At 39.0% G+C, this 22,884-nt stretch overlaps 2 protein-coding genes across 2 annotated transcripts in view; both read left to right on the forward strand.

Moving 5' to 3' along the window:
- thsd7ab (thrombospondin, type I, domain containing 7Ab) overlaps positions 1 to 14,742 on the forward strand; it is a 226,762-nt gene extending 212,020 nt beyond the window's left edge. Inside the window, exons 26-29 of the mRNA XM_085472186.1 lie at positions 1,511 to 1,593; positions 4,336 to 4,549; positions 7,765 to 7,852; positions 12,695 to 14,742. Coding sequence (XP_085328312.1) covers positions 1,511 to 1,593; positions 4,336 to 4,549; positions 7,765 to 7,852; positions 12,695 to 12,785 — 476 coding nt within the window. The 3' untranslated portion in view covers positions 12,786 to 14,742. The remainder of the gene's footprint in view (positions 1 to 1,510; positions 1,594 to 4,335; positions 4,550 to 7,764; positions 7,853 to 12,694) is intronic.
- Positions 14,743 to 18,724: 3,982 nt separating this feature from the next.
- LOC146699223 (neurexophilin-1) overlaps positions 18,725 to 22,884 on the forward strand; it is a 16,208-nt gene continuing 12,048 nt past the window's right edge. The window contains exon 1 of the mRNA XM_085472194.1: positions 18,725 to 19,077. Within this exon, the coding sequence (XP_085328320.1) occupies positions 18,997 to 19,077 (81 nt within the window). The 5' untranslated portion in view covers positions 18,725 to 18,996. The remainder of the gene's footprint in view (positions 19,078 to 22,884) is intronic.

Raw genomic sequence — 22,884 nt, forward strand, 5'->3', positions numbered from 1 at the left:
TGAACCCCATTTTTTAAAGAGGGCAGACAATCAGAAGAAAGCTGACTGAGGGAGAGGAGCGAAAACAGCTTGTTTTAGAAATAACTTAAAAAGTAAAAAGAAAATAACAAACCGCACAGATTAGCTGAGCTGGTGGGCTTTGGAGGACTGTTTAGGAGTTGCAACCTCAAAAGTGTGCTCACCTTTGGATTAAATGAGAACATTAAAGGTTTGATTTTTGCTTAAGATCAAAGAAAAAAAAAAGAGCGAATGCAAAATTCAAATGGCCAAAATAATACAAAGGTTTGTTTTGTTTTAGCAGAAGATTTGACATTTCTGATGAGCAGACCGATCACATGATTGACCTCATTCAACAAGCTCCGTTATGCTAGGACTGAGGTGGAGGAATTTTGAAACATTAGTAAATATTAGTATTTTTTTATTAAGTACGAGCATTAAATCGTTCACTGAGGTAGACGAGGCTGCTGAGGTTGTTAGTCTCAACAGAGAAGCACATCTGTGTATCATCAGCGTAGCAGTGACAAGTAGATGGCTTTGAAGCTCTTTGAAGCAGTATGGGAGAAATAAGCATTATTATGACCATTATACAGACAGTCTTGTAAAAAAAATGTTCTAGTATAAAATAAAAATATGGATGGATGGGGGGGGAAAGCATAATTGCTCTACTTTGAGTCTGGAGGTCTGCAGCAGAGTTGCTGAAGGTTCAATTGCTTCTTTTTTTTTTTGTCAATTTTTTTAACCATTTGACTTTAGTTTTTGGAGTCTCTGCAACTAATGATCACATTTATAATTATTTGTTCTGATGATTTTATTATCAAGTGTTTTTTTTATCCCAAAAAACCTAAAAAAATAAAATAAAAAAACTAACTGCAACTTCCTGGATGTGTTCTTATTAAATGACACAACTGATTAGAATTGTTTCAACTTCACATCTATAAATAAAATGAAAAAAAAAAAACATTAAAATTACATTATGTTTGAGCTTAAGAAATCAAACTGTTGTCAAGGACTTGCAAGTACGCTTTAGTCGTCTTTAAAGGGGTCTCGAGCTAGAAGAGATCAGAAAACACTGTCCTACAGTAGTGTGCATAATAAATAGAGCAGCTGAATTTTTCTTTAAAGTGAGAAACTGGAGGTTGCAGCCGCTCTTAAGCTCAACTGTAAGCCTAAACCATTGGTGGCAATTTTATGTAGGAGGTAAAATTTACACAAAATGTCAGAAATATAACTGAAGAAAAAAAAAAAAACTAGGCGCTTATTTCTATATTGATCTAAGGTGGTGGGCGATGGCAAGCCGGTACAGCTTTTCATCTCCATTTAACACATCAACACATAAAATTGTTTTTAAAATAAACCTGGAAACATTGGATTTACTGAGTTATTATTGCAGATGAAAGTACATGCTGTGAAATAACCCCAAGTGTTACGTTTTAAACGTGGAGACGAACCGATTGTGCTCGTGTGATCGTATTAAAATGTACTCAATCTGATGCTGTTGTCTCTTTCACAGGAGGTTGTCCTCCAATGAACCCTCCAGAGGACAACAGCTCCTGTGACCCGCCCTGCCTCATGCCAAAGTCTTTCTGCAGCGAGGTGAGTGGATTTTGTCCTCATATCACAATAAACTCAAAAATAAAAGAGCAATTTTCCTAAACCCTAAAGCACAGCTTTCCTGGGTGAATGTCTGTGCAAACACTGACACACTGAATTGAATTTGAATGCAGCAGGGAATAAAATGATAGCAGCAGGAAGATGTAAAACCCATTGCTCCACAGTGTCATTCAACTGCACTTCATCAAAATCATGTAAATAAGTTTTTGTCTCACAGACACGGCAGCTGGCAAACCACAGAGTGATCTATTTTCCAGGCTTGAATAGCTTTTAGAAACAACTCTTGACCTAGCAATGAAGGCAGGTTACCAGCTGTAGTAGCTCGTACAGCCAGCCGCCTTACGTAACCGCTGAATAATCGGGTCAAAACGATCGGATGAGAAGCAGGGTCAGGACTTCTGAGGTCACCCATTCAATCCCCAGACGAGGATGAAAAAACTGCACTCACACAGTTTATTAGGTACACTCAGCTAAAACCTCATGCAGTGTAAGACAACAGTCGTACAGTAAATCCTCTCTTCATCGTGGTAGTAATGTTCAGTTTTGCAGACAGGTGTTTATGGTCACTCTGAAGGTTTGTTGTGCTGTGGGATTGGATTACATAACACTGATGGGTGTTTCATATATTTTTGTAACCCTGTTAATATGAGTGAGGGCATACTAAATACCAAAAACACCTCTGTGTGTGGAGAAGGCAGTTCAGTGGTGTCACAAACTGCAGCGTCCAAGACGACGATGAAATTACACCTCGACAAAATATCTGACTAGCCAAGTGAAAGACTGTGTTCACACTAGGCTTGGTTGCATTGCACCCCGTCCCCACTTTCCTGCTGGCCTGCGCTCACACTGCGCTTAACGATCCGAGTCCTGAGTACACTTCAGTCTGTCTAAGCATCTCAAACTTTGATTTTTATGTGGCCACACTGGAGCTGCTCTGGAATTGGTGAGAAACTGTCCTCTCACATACATTATTACTTAAGGCGAATTTCACAGAGCCAGCAGTTGTTGAGAAATCATCGGACTTCCACACTTGGCTGACCGCACTAGGTGTGCAAGTGTCTGACCTCACTGTGACCTGGCCCACCTCTTCAAATCGGCTAGGCTAAAGTACCGTACGCACCAGTTACGGGGGCGACCGTGGTCCAGGGGGTTGAAGCTCGGTTACAGGTTGCCGGTTCGATCCCCAGCTCTCTCTGTCCTGGTCGTTGTGTCCTTGGGCAAGACACTTTACCCTACCGCCTGTTGGCCAGAGGGGCCGATGGCACGACATGGCAGCCTCGCTTCTGTCAGTCTGCACCAGGGCAGCTGTGGCTACAACTGTAGCTTCCCTCCACCAGTGTGTGAATGCGAGAGTGAATGAATAACGGAATTGTAAAGTGCTTTGGGTGCCTAGAAAAGCGCTATATAAATGCAATCCATTATTAGTTACACCAGTCAAATAAACTGGACTTTGAGGGTCAAACATAGTCAAGCGTTACCCAGTTTGGCACCATAAATATCAGAAAACAGTCCAGTTTAAGCAAAATCTAATGGCAGTTAAACTTTGTCTGTACACAAATCACATGTATATTTAAGAGGAATTAATCACAGCTTATTTCAAATGCCACTGTGCATAACACTGCACATGCATGACGTTAGCTACACCTGGCAACGTAACCTAACATTAGCAGTGACGACAGCAGCCTTCTTTCCTTCCGCACGTCTATGCACAATGCATCTATGCATTGCCAGTTTAGTCAGCACAGCTCATATACAAATGCTCATTTTTGACATTATAATACCATAGAGCTCTGCAGGTATTCTCTTTCTCTACTTTGTGTGCATTAATAAAAAACACGAATAATTACAGTAGATTAACAGAGTAGTATTTCTGTTGCTGACAAGTGAGGGCAGCAACATTTAATTGTCTAGTTGGCGAATCATCCACATCCACAGTACAAGTTTAAATCTTGTTAATAAGTTGGTGACAGCTGGAGAAATCAGTTAGGAGCCCTCGCTATTTACCACATTTAAAATACCTTTGAGCAAGGCATTAAAATAGGTTTTATTGAACCTTCTGACATTTTGAATTAAATATTAATTTGCATATGAGATTCTTAATTGTTGTCATATTTGCTACATCTGGCTTTTTATAAATTATTGCTTAAAAATGAATTGTGCAATTTATTGAGGTTTTTCAGGGGAGGGGGATTAGCACTGATGATGTAGAAGTTCTCAAAAAGTAATGCATCAAATATGACACACTTTGATTTAAGGGGTTAATGCCCAACCTGGGGTCATACTTGTGACTGTAACTGTTTCGGTGAACATACAGCAGGTGACTCTGGGTGCAAAGCAATGCTTAAATGGCCCTCCATCTGCAGCACAGACTATTATTGTTCCTGCTGAACTGGAAACAGGCATTAGCAGAAAATACGGTATATGGGAATGAGGCTACAGCAGGTCACAAACAGCTCTGAAATGGTTCGATTTGTCTGGAAGCTTGTGCTTTTATCTTGATTGACTGTAAATGAATGAGAAATGTCAACACGTGGTGGCCTCAGTGCAGCAGTTAAACCTGTCTTCGAACAGTAACAGGTCGGCCATGCTGCCATACCAGCCAGGACTCTTCTGAACACTCCTCATGAATTAATTCACTTTGAGATTAGCTTGTTTAACATCCCTCCAAGCACTGTACTGTCGCTCCAGCTTAAATCATATATGAATCTGCGCTGCCCCCTGCAGGCTGGTATTTGCATGTGCGAGGAAGGCTTCACAGAAGTGCTGTCATCCACTGGGCAGCTGGACCAGTGTGCCCCCATCCCCATCCTGGAGATCCCCACAGCAGGGGACAAGAAAGGGGATGTGAAGACCAGTCGTGCCATTAACCCCACACTGCCCACCACCATCCAGCCCGGACGCAACGGGCGAACTTGGTACCTGCAGCCCTATGGACCAGGTCAGACCATCACACACTCATCACACCTTATGCAGATTCATAGCACTGTTTACCAAACTACAGGTTATCGTCAGTGTTAACAAACATCACAAATGCAAGGAGAATACAATTGTTTTGCTGCTGTCAAGTGAAAACCTTTAAAAGACCTCTCCAATGCTCATTTGCACCTCTATACTGTATTTCTTGGACTCTACTAGAGTAATTTTGTATGTTTCACAGGTCAAAATGATCCGTATTTATCTTATACATGGCCTCTGTCTAGCCCCTCAGTTCATCCGCCATCTTAAAACAACCTTTTTGGTTCCTGTTTTTAGGCCACCTGCACTTTCAGCCAGTTTTCCTCTGATTGACGGCTTCTCACAAACAGCAGATGTATGAGGCTGCTGTGCTAACAGCCAGAGCTGGTTTTAAAAATAAAAACTCCCCCCATCTTTGACATGCAGTGATATGACAGAAAATAAGAAAAACCATAACAGCACCCCCATTTAATCTTTAAAATGCCATGTGTTGGGGAACTACTTAAAGTGCTGCTTTACAAGCTTTTCTTTCTATAGAAAAATGAATGTAGGCACAACTATTGCATCCTTTCCAAAGCAAGCCTTTGCTTACAGTGATGGTAAACATGTATCTGTAAAGTAAAGAATGTGCAGAGAATAATAAAAACTCCTCCATTTCAAGTTTCTGTTAGTGTGGCTGAAGGGAAAAGATTTCCGAGTCCAGCGTCTGACTTTTTCCAACCTACAGAGCTCCACATAATCCTTGAAGTGAAGTTAAGACATAAAGCTGAGAGGTTTTCACATGACAACAGCAGGACATGCTTTACTTTCAGTGTGTTTGGGCGGATTTAGTGTTGACAGTGCTGAATTAATGTTAGCTTGTACTTGCAGCTCTGTATGAAATAAAACCAACATGTAATATCACACGAGTCCTTTTGGATGCACTGATGAAGCTTTCCTACCTGCTCTTGACTTCCGCTACATTAACGTTTGAGAGCGGCGTCTGCACGGAGTGTTGTGACTGATGATGCATGCGAGAACCATTTAGGATGAGAGAGCACAGAACAGATTGAGTTAAAGTGTCTCAGGAGCAAACACTTCCACATCCACAAACCATCACTTACAGTAACTTTTGCATTGTTTATCTTCCATATGCTTGCTTGTTTTGCAATACAATACTTGCTGTTATACTTCACTACAGTAAGATATAAATAAAGATGCAACTAGATTATATAGCTTGTGATTTGCACTGTGATCAGGTCAACTTTGGGAACAAGAGAAAAGCAATTGGGCATGTTTAAGAAATCGACACTTCAATATTTTTTGCAAGTGCCGCATACTTACTGAGTACACACAGAGTACTTACAGGGTACTAATTGCATAAACATTGCATAAACACGACTGTAAGCTGGAAAAAGAAAAAAAGATGATGGGTGCGTGTTTGACAGTTATAATGCCCCACTGCGTCACTGATTTGTCCTGTATGTGCCAGCTTCGGTTTTCTGGTCTGACGTCAGAGTTGTGCTCGTCTAAGGAGCTTGGAAAGAAAACGACTGGGGTTCTTTAAGTTTTAACAAAACGTAATCTGACAAAATATCTATTATTCTAAATTAAATGACTAAATTGGCTAAAAATATCTTCTTACAGTGCCGAGATTTATTTTGGCTCCAGCTCTGTTTGAGACATGGTCTCTATAAAGGAAAAATTCAGATTTCATTTAATATTTCAGTCTATTTGAGTCTATTTCTACCCCCTGCAGAGTTAATAAATTATCACTCCATTATTTCTGACACATTCTACTAATTATAAAAAAAATAAGAGACAACATGTTTACATGACTGCGAGTGACAGTAGTTTGGGAAATGGACACTAGTACACTTTGCAGTCTGTAAGCAATGATCACAGATCACTTGTGTGAAGTCAGCCCCTGGCCCATTTAACCGTCAGGCTCTGGCTCCTCGCTGCCCATCTGACAAAAGCTGCTGCACCCTGAGAAAATACACAGAGCACCATTTATGGATAACAACATGCTCCGCTGGTTTCTCATTCCCGGTATTTTTTGCCTTGTTTTCTTCCACTATGCCCCCAGATAAGTACCTGACTCTCAGGATATTACACTGTAAACCACAAGCTATGTGATTTATTTATTTATTGATATTAGAGGGATGCACTGATCCAATACTTGAATCGGATGTTATATCAGTCCAATCCTAATTCACAAAGCAGGATCAGGTATTGTTGACAGTGGGTCAGTCTGTTCAATAATTCTATGTTTGTCTGCGATTACTACACCACACATCAGCAGCTGTTAACAGGAGAGCTACAACAGTAACAGCAAAGCATCACCAGTTTAGACATATTTCACCTCAAACTGTGGTTGAGTGATTTGACACGACTGAAAAGCTCCAACATCGACAGTGCTTTCTGTATTACCTTCTCATTGGCAGCCTTTTATTATTAATAAAATAATCTAACACAGTGTGGTAAAGCAGATTATTATTATTTCACTTGTTAAGGAGGAAAGGCTGAGAAGGTTTGGACATGTGCAGAGGAGGGATAGTTGATATACTGGACAAAAGATTTTGAAGATAGAGCTGCCAGGCAGGAGGAGAAAAGGAAGAACATAGAGAAGATTCATGGATGTAGTGTGAGAGGAGACGCAGGGCTGCTGTGACAGAAAAGGATGCGAAGGAGAGGGTGAGATGGAGACAGATGATCCGCTGTGGAGACCTCTAAAGGAAACAGCAAAAAGAAGTAGTAGTTGTCAGCTTTACTCCACTCAGGATGCTCATGTTTGTATGAGAGGTGATGCACTCACATCAGAGCTGGAAAGCAGAAGCTGGTGCAGCTGTAAATCACAGCAATATACAGTAATGACTCTCACAGTGAGCTGAAGGGAGACTAGTGCATGATGAATAAAAATATATTATTTTATTTAGGCTATTAAATTTAATTAAATTTCCTTACGCATAAAAGAATGAGTCCAAGTCTCTTCCTTAGAGTGAGGAATATAGCTTATTAATTTGTCACAGGATCAATACAGTTTTGGCAGATACTCTGAGCCAGTGTCTCTCTATCATATTGGAACTGGAAAAAGTTGGATCAGTGTGTCCCTAACTGTTATAAAGTACTGCAGAAATCTTCACAGAGTCCTTTTAATGGCTTCTGGTTCCATGTCAAAGTGTAAACAGACAAACTGACGAGCTTCCTCCTCCACAGATGGGAAGCTGAAGATGTGGGTGTATGGTGTAGCAGCTGGAGCCTTTGTGCTCCTCATATTCATAGTGTCTATGATATACCTAGCTTGGTGAGTTGATGAGTTTAATCTCCCCTATAATCATCCTCCTCATCCTCATTCATGAAACTATTAACATTTTTTACCCCCCACCCACTCTGAGTTCAAGCGTCCCCTCCCTCACATCATTCCTGTTTTTGGTTTTGGATTTTTTTTGTCTTTACTTATTTTGCTTGCTTCATGCCCTTCCCATGTGAGAGCAGCAGCTACTGTGCTAAGGTGCATCGCTCACTTAAGGCCCAAGAGTCTGATGCCAATGGGACGGCAGTGTGGATGGGCCAAAATGCACACGAGATGACTTACACCTGCCCTGATTGCCAAGACCTAGCTCAAAGCAGCAGCAGCTAAAGAGGATGTGGAGGGTTCACCCCCACCCCGACACACCCTTCAGTATAAGTACCTGCAAGTCCCTGAGCTTTCCCTGTGACCTTTGTCAAGTTGTCACATGTCCTGCCTGACTGGCTCAGTGAAGGTGCTGGTCCAGGTGAGGGCAAACCACCCAGAATATGTTTCTCTCAGTTCTCGTAGAGATCTTTTAGCGCTCTTAGACACACTGATGTTAAGTCACCCTGACCTTTTCTCTACCCACTGCCTTATTTTAATTATAATCACGCACTCCAAGTAAATCTACACACATCACAAAGCCAATTTATAATTACAGCTGATTGCAAACCATAGTGTTTCTCTAAAAGATATATGACAGAGCCCCCGTGATGTCAACCATTTCTTTAGGACAAGAAAGAGTCCACGAAACATTGGTGTTTAAAGACAGGTTACCCTGTTGTATGCTGTAAAGTAAGCTTACTATCGCTATATGACATCACTTTTTTAGTAACAAAGAATGTAACATCTGTAACAACATGATGACTTCCTGTTAAATGATGACGTTTATACTTATCAGGTCCAGCTAATCACAAATAGCGAGGAGATATTAAACATGAATCCCAGAAGACAGCTCGAGAGTAAAGAGGTTGAATAAGAACTTGAAACCACTTCTGTGTCTGTACACTCAACAAAAAGTAAGAGCCAGGAGGCGGTCAGCTTACACTGAAAAACTGCAGAGAAAAGGTCAGCTCTGGCCAAAATTCAAAAATACAGCTACCACCCACAGACTTGGTGTAGACGGACGTAGCTTGTAGGTCAAAAGAGTGAAGTGATGGTGTAAGTGCCTTAAGCCTGCGTTCTTTTTTAACAGCTAGCAGGAGGCGACTCCTCTGATTGTACAAAGAGACAAACTGAAACTTTCTGGGAGAAAAACCTTTCGCTCTGTTCTTATATGACCTTGGAAAACACTCGTTTTTTGTTCTAAGGCTCCAGATTCAAGTCTTAGTGAATACAATACGATGCTTATTTTGGAAAGTCAAAAATAAAGTTTTAAAACACCAAGATGGCAACATTAAAAACACTCAGCTCAACTGTTCCCATCAGGATTTCAATAAAGAAGAAAGGTACAGCGGCTACATTCACGCAACGTAAGCCACGATTGTTACAATCACCATTGTTACAAAACTAAACTGAAAGTAGTCATGAAAAACATTTTACTCAGCTTAAATAAATAATAACATCTGCATTAATGCTATTTTTATGAGACTGGGATGTCCATATGGCTGTATTGTGCTTTTCTGAACTCCTTTTAAATCTGACCCAGACAATAAAGTTACATTATATACCCATGCATTATAGCTCATATTTTAAAAAACCAAAATAAGGGCTCAAAAAGTAAAAAAAAAACAAAACCCAACTTCAAATAAAGACATGGACAAAAATAATGATAATTTTCTTAATACACAGTTAGGTTTAAATCAATAACTGTTTCATAAGCTTGTTACATGTTTGTATGAAAAACTGAACAGTTCAACTAGTAAAAATATTTGATTCCTCACAGAAATACAGGAAATTAGAAATGCTAGAGTCTCTGCACTGCTGAATAAATGCAGTTATTTTACAGCTTATTTGTTTTAGGTTATCAAACAAAGTTATCCATGAATATCATAAACTCAACTTAGAGAGATTGTGTTAATCACAAAACTGTGATGTATTAAAAAAAAAAAAAAAAACTTTTTATGTGTGAATACTTGTTAGCAGAGCGGAAAAAAGGTAAAAAGAAAAAAGTTACACTTCAAATGTTTAAAAAAATGACATTAAAAATAAAATTGCTACAGTGGACATGTTCTTCACCATCATATACTTTCATCATACTTCTCAGAGCTCGTGTAAAATTATTTTTCTCTCATTTAATTTTTTTTAAACGAGGGTTAATACTAATGTGTGGGAATAATCGTCTTGTTTAAACTCCAAGCAGAATATGAGCAGACTGAGATGACATTAAAGAGACATTTAAGTATTAACTCCAGGCAAGGTTTAAATCAGGTTTAGATCTCCACGAGGCTGAAGTGCTTTAATAAAACGATGTCACGCTGCCCTCTTGTGGACAAAGATGGAACCATAGCAACACATGCCCTTTATTTCCTTCCCAATCAATATTGTTACAAGATAAACACTCTTTGTTCCTCTGTGTTCCTTTACTTTAAAAGACCATAATCTATAAAGTAGGATAAGAAGATAAGAAGTTCAAATAGCAATCAGTATTTTGTTAAATAAATTTAATATCAACCTTTGGTGCTTTTCTTTGGCTTATATACTCTGCTTTGATTTGGCCTAAAACACGCTCTGTGTCACTTTTAACATCAGGAAATTTTAATGACCATTTTTTTAACCTTATTTAATTTCTTCTTTTATTTTAAATAATCGTTTAACTGAAAAAGATTCTTTGTTATTAAGAACAAACACAGCTACAGCTGTAGTGTGATCACGCATCACTACAGATGAGGTGTTTAATGAACACATTTTTGCTGCTTGCTTGAACGTTTGCTGTCGTTTACTCTGCAGCGATTTTATCAGCTCTTCATCAGAAAAACTATTCACAGGAAATTCCCTAGAGTGTTCCTCTGATTGTGCTCACCAAATCCAGTGCTTCAAAAAGCATTTCGGTACATTTCTCGTACTCTGGCTGTGGGAGGAAATATTAATTAGACTTTTTTTTTCTAGTTAAAACTAGATAAAAAAAAAATCTTAACAATAGAAGTTAAATGATAGAATACACAGCAGAACTAAATATTGGCTTTAATGATTTCAAAAGCCGTTCTCTATGGGATATCAGATGCTTCTGAAAATGTCTAATATTACACACCTCATTACTTTGACACACCCTGATGTTTAAGCAGCACTGAGAGCTCAGAGAAAAGCTTTGTGTCTTTGCTTCATCTAGAAGATTTTTTCCTCTCTGGTAGAAGAGGTCGGGCATGTGATCGTCTCTCTGCATATTAACTCACTAATAGCTCTTCATCCTTTTAAACTGAGATGTATGAGTCTCATTTCTCACAAAAACAAACAAACAAAAAAAAAACTGTTTGTTTAAAACCTGTTAACCAGTACAGTGACTGTAGTCTGGGCTCTACAGCTTTTTAGTTTTTAAGGTAACCTGATTTGTAGTTTTTTTATTTTGTTAGGAGGTTTTTTGTAGCTGTCAGATTTTGAATCCCATGAAATTTCAGAACCAATGATGACATGGTTGAAATACAGAAGCCTAAAATAAGGTGCAATCAAATACTGAGTGAGTAGAACCATATTATATAAATAAAACCATACCTGATTTAAACTCTGGACCATTTTTAAATCATCATCGGCCAGTCCTGTTTTGACAACTTAAATTGCTCTTCTGCGATTTTTCACTAGCTTTTTTCAAACTGACCTAAATTTCATTTCAAGGATCATCAGTAGTAATCTGATCCTGGTATCCAGACATGACCCAGAGTGTCACATTATTACCCCCCCCCCAAAAAAAAAAGCATGAAAGCATTCAAGCAAACCACCTGAGCCGTGATACATGCTATCCTGGGCCAGCATACTGAGTATTTTAGCCACAAACATTCACCAACTGCTTTAATCTTATGATTTGGCTCCCGGCCACTCACTGCTCTTTCTCCAAAAATTAAGGAAATCACAACACTAGCAGAGGTAGCTCAGCAGGTTGAACGGCTCATCTGCCAGATGAGCTGTTCTACCAAAAAGATCAGGCTACTCCATTGGGTGAATGAGGCTTGTAGTAAAATGTGATTTGAGTGCCCAGTTTAATGGTCAGAGTGGGACATCCAGGGAGTCATCAAAACAAGGCATGGCCGTTCCCAAGGAAATTGTCTATATGGGTAAATTAGCCACATTTAATCAGGTATGGGTCTTTTTTTCTTTATTGATTGTGTTGCAGAACTTTTGTCATTACTTATGCCAGATGTCACCATGATTGTCTAAAAAAAAAAAAAAAAAAAAAAAGCACACACACAGTTTATGATGTGATGTAATATCTGCATCCTTTTTTAAGGTCAAAAACAGAAGGGAAAGAACTACTTTTGAACAATTGCTAATGTTTTTATTAAGACTTAAATAATAATTTAATGGTTTTTAGGAAGTCTCGTTGGTTTTGTCATTTTCATGGGATTCAGAACAAAAGAGATCAAGGCTATCGTTACATTAAGTATTGATAATTTATTTGTGGACTAGAGATACTTGAGAAGGTTCACTATCAGCTTAAAACTGGGAACAGGTATTTTTTAGATTATCAAAAAAACCCTGAAACTACAAATCAAAATTAGGAAGCAAAACACAATTCATATGGACATCTTTTGCATTTTTCAAAACACTTTCCCTCCCCTGTTTGTGACATCGCCTCACCTGCATTGTGTGTCTCATAACTGCCATCGCATTTACCCAAACACTTCATGATTAGAGTGAAAGCAGAGTTGTGTTCGGAGAATCTTTCAAGTGCCACTCTGACCCCGTTTTCATCTTTCCATACAGCAAAAAGCCAAAGAGACCTCAGAGACAGAGACAGCAGAATAACCGACTAAAACCTCTGACTCTCGCCTACGACGGGGACACGGACATGTAGTCCTCCACGAGCTGCTTCACCCAGCACTTCACCTGTCACAGAGACCCACTTCATCACGCCATTACAGTGAGCGACATGGATGTTTGCAGCGTGAATGGACACGTCACGGAGCGCAGAAATGACGGGAAATCCTCTTAGCAGAGACACTGGTGGGGTTTAACCATTTCAAGTAGAGCTTCATTCACTCCTCTTTTGTTTTCTCGACTATTTTCTTTTTGCAGAGCTTTTATGACCTCCAGCGTGTTCAAGGAAATGCCTTTTTTTTTTGCCCCCTACACACCAGTATTTCTATATTGAAAGACTTGTTTGAGACACTGGAAATGCTGGGCGCAGAAGACAGAACCAGCCCTCCTGCTGTCTTTGAACATGGTAGCGCAGGCTCCAGCTCTTCCCCCGCGCTTTTTCTGCTTGTCCCTAAAAATGCTGAGTAGCTGGGGGCTTAGGATGCTCTGACGCTTCGCACGTTGCCAAAAGTCACCGCAGGGAAGAGGAGGAGGGAGAGGAAAATCTCCATAAAAAGGTTTGGATTCCTTTTTCTCAATCCTCAACTGGGTTTTGACTCAAATCTCTTTTACGGTCTTGAACAAAAGGGAGGCATTACTTCTCCCTCTCTTTTTTTTTCGGCTTGATTCAGAGGCACACAGGCCTGTGTTTGTGGGATAAACCGATCTGTATGATGCTGATGGAGGAGTAGCCTGCAATCAGTTGTTCATGGAAACTACTGCCTGCCTGCCTGCTTGCCTCCACCCTTGCTTTGTTTCAGGCACTACATTGCACTATATTAGTGCAGCATGATATGCACATGTGACTTCTACTTTCTATTGCCATAAAACACTGCCTCTTCCACAGACAAAAAAACAAAAACATAAAGCAGAGGAACAGCTTCAGTCAACACGAGAACATTACAAGGGAAGCAACAGCGACAGGAAGGGACGTTTAGACGTGTCACGTTCGATAAAACAGGTGTGAATCTCAAGTAAATATATGTATAGATTTTATTTCTCACAAACATCGGACTTTTTGGTTGTAGTAAAGTCGCTTTTGTGGTTTGTAGATTTCGTCTGGTGTCATCACTTTATTTCTGCCCAGATGCAACTACGATATCAGCAGGTATTAACTGATCGCCTGCTTTACAAGTTCTTTTTTAAATACTTTTTTTTAACTCTTTACATACAACAGATCATGTGCAAACACTCAAATTTTGCAGTAAGTAATAAAAAAAATGGACACTGCAAAATTTTAATCATTCATGTCATGCAAATGTCGTTTCTGCCTTACTGACGATAACTGAATACTAACAGTCCTCTAATACAGTTTAATACTTGAATGGGGCAAACGTCGACACTACAGTATGTTTAGACAAAAAAAAAAAAAAAAAGGTAGATGGATCGAACCAGTTTTTAAACTTTTTCATGTAGTAAGTATTTTAGGTGCTCTATTGTTTTCAGTCACACGAAACGAAGATGAAATATTAAAAAGAAAACAATCTGTACAAACAAGTATACAATATGTTAATAATAAGAGAACACGCTTCTGAGTTCAACGTAAAAGCAAAACTGGTGTGGAGAATGTTTACTTCTTTTTGTTGGATTTGTAAATAACAGCAATTTTTTTATTTTTTGGAGAAAAAAAACATCAAAGTATGTGTACATTTATTTTGTATTGCACAGAAAATGTTTAGTTTGAATATTACAAAGTGGGTGTATGATATTGCTGATTGTTGTTACCATGATGCAAGTTGTATGTTGTGACAAACAAAAAAGGAAAGCAAAAAGAAGCGGAAAAAGATGACGAGTCGGCCATTTTGTACAGGTTGTTTATATGTATGGGAAGAAATACTAAAAATAAATGCGGACACGGTTGTAAACACACAAAGAGAAAAGTTATGGAGTCTTTTTTTTATTACTTTCTTTATATGTTCATTAAGGAAGAAAACCTTCAAATAAAAATACTTAAAACTGGCGTTAAAGGAGTTGGAGGCTGGATTTTGTATTAGAGAGCCATCATCATAGCCATCCCCTGTTTGCTAGCACTCTAATGGCAATAACACACTTCAGTGCATAAACTGTACAAAAGAGATGGATGTAGCCACCTTAAACTTACTCACTGGTTTCAACAGCTGTTATAGACTCTAGTTTCAGTCGGGCATAGCTTCTAGATCTGAAAACTCCACAAGTACCTCAAACCAGCATTCTTTTTAATGGCCACTGGGGGGCGATACCTGTTTTGCAAAATGCCTTCAGGTCCAATAGAAATCTATAGGAAAACACTCAGATTTGATCTCTGTCGCTGTGTTAGGGCTCACCACAGTGGGTCATCTCACCCTATCCCCTTTCCTCTGCTCCTCTTTGTGTGCGTAAAAGATGAATGTATGTTTATGTTTATACTTATTTAAGAGGGATAATGCATATTAATTAACAAAACTTCTTAAATTCATGTGTCAGATTTAGCCATACAGGCTAATTTCCCTACAGTCCCTGGATGTTTCAGAGTCTGGAAGGTGAAGCCTAGGCATTAGGGCCTTAAACACAGATATCTGTAGTCATACTGACCAAAACATGACGCCCGTATAAATCTTATCCAGGGACTTCACAAACCTTCATGGCAGAGACTTCATGGCAACTACATTGACCTTTTAGATTACCTGTGGTTTTATTGAACATGACCTCAAATGAGTGACTGAGACAATAAACCCATCAGGGAATTGTTAACTGGGGTCTGAGCCATTTTCCTATAGGACCAATGTCTTTATTCCGCCCCCTGGTGGCTAGAATGTAGGTTGCAGGAACATAAATGTAACAAAACAGAGAACAGAGGAGAGCAGAGAGACCACAACAGACCTTTACACTGAGCTGAAAGGAAACGGGGGCACATAAAGTAGGTAAATATTTTACCCTCTCAAGACATTAAAACACTCAGTAATCTGTTTTTGACAGTCGGATTAGAATACACTTAGAGGAGGTATGACTCTCTGTACTCCATCAGATCTTATATAACAAATAGTTGTGTATATGCAGAGCGGCCGAACTACACATAACTAGCTCACTGGGATTGTGTCCATTAAAAGCAATAAGTATTTTGTATTATTTGACAAATAGCTACATTTTACTGTTTTTCTTGACAATTTCATGATCAAAAGTGATGCTTGAGTAAACCAAGATAATAGATAGATAATAACAATGGTATATAGTGCATTGTGTTCAGACTGTAAAAACTGTAGAAAAAAAGGACGAAACTGAGGCTTGAACAAGAAACAAAATATGTTTGTGCGTTTTAGTTAAATTCTTAGCAGTCAGTCTAATTAGTTTGTAATTTTTGGATTCTGACAAGATTAATATTAAACTGAGCATTTTTTTGATAGAAGTGCACACTTTCTAAATTACAGTGTTTTTCTGCAGCATGAACACTTACAGAAATTTCTCAAACACAAGCTTAGGTCTGTCAGAACCCAGAAATAAAAAAAGTAAATAAAGAGTTTTACAATTTCAAATCTATTACTTTGTTCCTAAGACTTTTATTTAAATTAAAATGTGCATTCAGTGTGTTATGTTTTCATGGAGATAAGTAATTATGGAAATTACGCTTGTAAATTTAATAGCCGTCCTCTTTCATTTCCCATGGTTCTCTGAGAAACTACATTATATTAGTTACGAAGCATTAAATGGAGAAAATGTGCAATCAGGCAGAAAGCTGGTCCAAATCAACAACTGCAGAGACGGGTTAAATCAAGTTTCCTGTTTCTCCGCTGCAGTCAGATGAGACTGAGCCCTGTTCATACTCAGTGACGACATAAATCTGAAATAACAGGTGACACATAAATGATTTGTTAGTGTAAAACTCTCAGTAACTCTCTTTAACAGCTGGATGTTAAGCTAATTGCAAACATTAATCAAGTGGGAGTAAATTGGGCTTTTCTTTGCGTATTAATACATTTTTGGTGCAATACAGAGTGTCCTGCATTTGCTCAAAATATTAAAGGAAAACGTTACCCATCATTTTAACAGTTTTGAATAACAACAGTGCTGTATTTGCTGTTTTCTTTACACGTATTAATTCCAACAAATGACACCATCACAAGCCACAAGTGCAGTCTTTATAAAAGTAGCTTAAATTATTGAAACAGCTGTTTTTTTATTTTGTTTTTTTATAATTGCTAAATTAACTGAAAGATTTTGACCACGAGATGGCAGATTTTTCCTCCTATTTACATCTGAATTATTTCTTTATTTAACTTAGTTACGAATTACTTCCAACTATTCTAGTATTTCGATGTGTATTTGCTCATTTTATTTTTAACTTACCAGTTTCTGATCATCTTCTAGGTATAATAGTGACGGGAATTCTGTACAAATGTTGAGCTAATGCAGTGTATGTCTCAGACTGGGAGCTACCCTGACTAGTTATGCTTTAGTCTCTGACTCACTGCACCATCTTGAGGTCAAACGTGGTATTACTCAAAAGTACAGCCAAGCCTCAAACTTCAGCTGATACCTCTTTGACACAATACAGACAGCTTGGCCATCATGTAAATTCAAATATAGCTCTGTGTGCTCTTACAGTAAGTTTTCAGGTGCCCATGTGAACAGAGGGAAAGGTTTCACTTCATCTTAATGTAAGTAACAGGGGACAGAATTTGGTTAGGTTTAACAAGAAGCTAAGAAGCTTTTAATTAAATAAAGTTTTAGCATTATTGTATGAAATTCCCTTTGTATTCCTATCTGCCCTCTGCAGCACTCTGTAAATATCTGCATGATTTTGGTTTAAGTCTGCCGACTGAAGCCTCTTACCAACTTCAGAATGAGCACTGTGGGTTTGTTTCACTCCACTTCCAGTGGAAACATTTCCAATCCAAGCATGTTAATGTTTAAACGTAACTTGTGTAGTAGGAATAACTATAAGGTTTCAGTGTGGGTCCAAACAGATGTCATCTGTGGCTGCAAGAAAGACTTTTTGACCGATAGCCTGTCCTACAAACTGGGGGGGTGGAGTTTAAAAGATATTGGCATTTCCCGGACAGAGAGCGTCTGCTGTAGATTGTATCAAGCTGCTTTACTGGATCTAATTATTTTAGAGTCTGACCCATCCTGCTGATTAAAACTTAGGATATCTCAGCCTCTCCAGCTTCAATCTCAACTGCTTTTGTCTTTTTTTTTTTAATCTGAAGTCCAAAACTTTCTCCAAGTTCAGACTAAATGATTAATATTATTAGTTTTATTCTCAGCACATTTACAATGACTGTGTGTGGAAACCATTATTTAGTACCTAGGCGTAATTTAACAAAACAATTTCTTCATGATCATAGGGATGCCTGGTTCATAAAGGTGGCTGGTATTTTGACCATTATGGAGCGCCAACAGTGTTAACCCTTTAAAACCCGAATCATGAAATAACTGCCAGAAATCTTTAATTTTTTGATAATGGAGTATTTGTTGAACCTTAAGAGAAAATATATAAAAATATATCAAATTTTAATCTGCAGTTTAGTCATTAAAAATGTGTCATGATTTTACGAGGGTAAAAAAAAAAAATGTCACACTGATGATGTAGAAGTCTCAAAAACTCACAAAAACACTTGTATCAAATACAATACGCTGGGCGTCAAAGGGTTAAAATGCAGTTTTTCATGCTTGATTCCAGGTCAGAGTAGAGGATGCACAACATTAACACATCAAGAGGAGGGATTATGTTCTTGAATCTCACTGGGCTTGCTGCTCACAGTGAAAGGAAGAAAAATCCAGTGCAGCTGACTGCCACTAGATGTCAGCCCTTGATGATGTTAAAAGTTGTTTCTCAGAAGTGTGAACCTCCTTCTCTTCTCCCCCAGTCTCCTCTCTCCCTCCCCCTTCTTCATTCCATCTTTTTTCTCTCTGTCCCTTCCCATCCACTCCCCCCACTCTCTCTCTCTCTCTGAACCTCAGAGCGCGCTATATAAAACATTCCTCCACACTCAGATATACAAACACCTCCGTTCCCACCACAGCGCCTCCGAACCCTGCGTCAGAAAAAACCCCAGTACTCACTTGAAGCGTTTGAACAGCAGACACCTGACCCTTCCTGAATGAGCTGGAGAAGACTCCTTTCTTCTCCCGCATCTCTGGACCGTCTTCTTCGCTCTTTATTTCTCCTCAAGTTTGGCAGCTGATAACGGCTCAATCAGAAGGAGATTTGTTTGTTTGTTTGCAGCAGCTGAGAAAATCAAGGACTGTTTGACATGAGGAGAGACGTTCCACAAAGAGTTATGAAGACCACATGTCTGTGGACTGCCACCGTGCTGCTGTCAGTCATCTCTCTGGTGAGTTAAATATTATTTTGATTTGACCTTTTTTAAAATTCTCACATTGTGTAATATCTCTGTGATTAATGTTTGCAGTTTTCATAAAAAGACAGTTCTACAAGTGAGTTTCAATTAAATCATCAAACAAGCTGGAATTGATCATTTTGAGGTCACGTTGCTGTCTCATAGTGTGGCCAATCTAATAATATAGTCATTTCAGACACATGTGATCTGCCTTATAGTACAGTTTTTAAGTCCCAGGATGATCAGTTTTCTAACATATCTATGCATTAACTCATTAACATCAAGATGAATTAACCAATCTCAGCATAAACACAAACTATGCAAATCCAAATCTGCATCTTGACAAATCCACCCGCACACAGTCCCGCTGGATATTTCTCCCTCAGCACTATTCATTCAATCCTTGCTTTGCATTTCCCCCCCTTTTTTTTTTCCTCCCATTTACAGATGTGGTCCAATAAGAATATATTTGGCAGTACGGCAGGGAACAGCCTGAGCCCATTATGGCAAACATACCAGAATGCTCCCAACTCAATGCCTTGACAGTTTGTGACAACCCAATTCCTTTAATCCTTGAAGAGACAGTAACCCCTCACCCGCTGATAAATCTGTCAACAAAGCAATCAAAGCAGAACAGGAGCCACTCCTCTCTCTAACAAAAATTCCATAAACTTAATCCCCACAAACTTGACTGGCCTTAAAAAGCTCCCGTGGTGTTATCTGTGTTTAATTTGCATAGTGATGGAAAGAAGTCAATTACTATTAATTATTCTCTACAACTTAATACCCATTATCGAATTGAATTCACCGTCTTGAAAACCATAAACTCAATTTCACAGCTGACTAAGCGCACTAATCATTTCACCCCTCCCACTTTTTTTGGCTTTATGGAGCCCTTCCTGCTTTAAAGGAAAACAATTCATCGATTTCAGAAGCAACAACATTAACAAACACGGATTCCCACCACCCTGTCATGATGTAAAGACAAACAATCATTAACTATGCGAGATATATGTACAACAGCATCATGGTAGTGCGAGTTGATCTCATAGCATCACTTGACAGGAGTGTGTTTTTTTCCAGACTGAGCTGCCAAATTGCTTCGCTATGCTTTAATGGGATGATCATAATTGTTTCGTACTTGGTGCATCCTAAGCTTTTGCCTGCAGCTCCTTCAACAGATTGACAGACCCATGGGAACCTCACAAACTTATTTTGGCCGCCTTTGAACCAAGTCGTGTGTGAAATAATATGATTATGCATTTTTCCTCTGGGTAAGTTGGAAAACTGGTGGCTAGATCCCCCCCTCCTTCTTCTTCAAACTGCCCCCCACCCCATCCCCCCCTTCCCACAAAATCCCGCAGTCTGTCCGCGTACAGTATTTATCCTCCTCAGAAGTCATGGTAATAATTGTGCCCTGGCCTCTCAAAGCGGTGCTGCAGTGATAGGACTCAGCTCCATCCACAGCTGCCTGTGATGTCTTGACACACTTTGTGATTTGTCATCATCTCTGACCCCCCTCAGGTAACACTTTGATATCACTGAGAGAAAACAGATCTAAACTCTTAGTGGGCGTCAAATGCCCTCAGCTGGTCCATCAGCTCAACTGCGCGGGGACCTCACAAGACGAGACAAGTTAAATTCACTGTAAATGACTATGACGACAAGCGCCCAGTTGGAAAATAATCCAAAGACAGCATCAGCACTCTAAGGACTCTTAAAGTACTCTCCCGTCTACTGTCAAACACAGAGAAGTGGTTCTAAATGGAAGATGATATTTCATAAACCAACTGGTGGGAGTCTTATGTTAGAATTGTCTGTGATTCATGGCGTCTAAAAGTTGTAAATTAGATTAAAAATAAGCTTTTATAGAGACTAGTCTCACACCTGAAAAGTCACAGGTCTGATCCTACAACATCCACATGTCCTTCAGCCAAACCCTAACCCTTTAATAGCTGCTCATATTTTAAGCTTCTCTCCATAAGAGCATCACTTTAATACCTTAAATTTAAAAAAAATAAAAATAAAGCTGCAGGGCTCCCTTTTCCAAACTTTTTTAAAAAGGACGTTCTCTAATACAACTTTATATAAAACACTCATGATCATCTTGTAATTTTCTGCTGGACTTTAACATTATTACATCACAGTCCTGATCTTCTTTTTTCCAATCTTGGGTTGGTGACCCGGCCAACAGGTCTTTGCTTTTCTTTTCTCTGATGCTCAATACTTTTACCTTTTATCACAGAAAATATTTAAATCTGAGATGACTTGAACTGCTCACAATTCAAATATGCATCACAAGTAGGGACCGGTTTGTTTTAAGGTTAGGAACTAGTCTTTTAAGGCAGGGTGAACCACAACAACCACACCTTTGATAAAAAAGGCAAATGAGTGCAAAATAAATTCCATCTTTTTGTTGTTTATTAAAATAGAATAATGATAAATCGCTATCTGTTAAGCAGCAGCTCTAATGTTGCGGCTGAACTCACAGCACCTAAGCAAGATTTAAAAGTGGAAACCCACATCTGCCATCAGGCCGGCCGCTCTCCATTCTCCCTCTGTTAAACCAGAACTGTCGTACCCACAAATCCTCCCCGCACAGCAGTCGCAGCAGCAGCCGCAGCATTCAGGTAAATGAAAACTGACACACACTTTCATTCTTCCTCACAAGGTTTTGTGTACAGCCCACCGCAGAGTCATCTGGCTCCTCCGGTAGTTCTATTAAAGGTGGAATTTGTTGGCTGTTCGGGGGTCCAGTCCCATAGAATATCCTCCGAGCTCCTGAGGGAACAGGGGGGTTGTTTATCTTCCTGTTTCAAAGAGCGGACGCCTGCGCCTTATCACAGCCTCGCCAAGAGTAGATAGCATTTAAGTTGTCCAACAGCCTGCCTATATGCTGCATCTGGCAATCAGAGTCGTTTCCTAAAGGACTTGTGCATAGCGATGCTGTTAGCGTTATCTTGTTGAGGGATTCTGCCTCATATGCCGAATCTGGGAATTATATTAACAGACAGTTAAATGGGGTTTGGGGGGGAGGGGGTGGGAGGCTCCTGCATGACAAACTGTAAAACGAAAAGTTGGGCTATGAAATAAAAGCATCTGAACGTGACTGAAAGATACAGTATCTCTGAATGGAAACACTGCATTTAATATATATTTCACAAAGAATTTTTTTTTTACTGCAGATTTTCCTCAAGGCTTTGACTGACTTCCCTTTATATATTTAAAATATTTTATTAGCCTCCATCAAGGGGGTTTGGAAGAAAAGCAAGGAGGGTTTAACTGGTTTAAATTATGGGAAACACAGACGCTACACAGATATTGCAGACAAAGCTTCACTCTCCTGAGTCCTCAGACTTTATGAAATTGTAGTACACAGTTAAATCTGCTGATAGGCAATATCTCTTATTTTTAGTTTTAGCTATTTTTAGATTTGACTAAAATATTTTAATAACTTTTTCAAAATTATCAACATCTTTTCCAACCATTTTCAGCTACAGTTTTAGATTTTTAGCCATCAACTTCCCTTATTTGTGTGCTGCTGGAAAATGTATCAGCAAAACCTTAAAACCTAATTTATTTAATTGTTCATCATAGTCCATTACTAATTATTATTATATAACTAACTAACTAACTAACTAACTAACTAACACTGAGCTTTAAACGATTACGTCTGATATCCTGAATTATTTTTATCATTAAGAAATCCCACGCAAAGAATCACTCAAAAAACTGAAAGTTGACACATTTGGTGATGTAGTGTTTGTTTCCAGCAGCGGGATGATGTATGTGGGGTTTGCC

Source organism: Copadichromis virginalis, linkage group LG11 (genome assembly GCF_057382275.1).
Source record: "Copadichromis virginalis isolate Kocher_CV1m ecotype Utaka linkage group LG11, C_Virginalis_male_GT1.1, whole genome shotgun sequence".
Lineage (NCBI taxonomy): Eukaryota > Metazoa > Chordata > Actinopteri > Cichliformes > Cichlidae > Copadichromis > Copadichromis virginalis.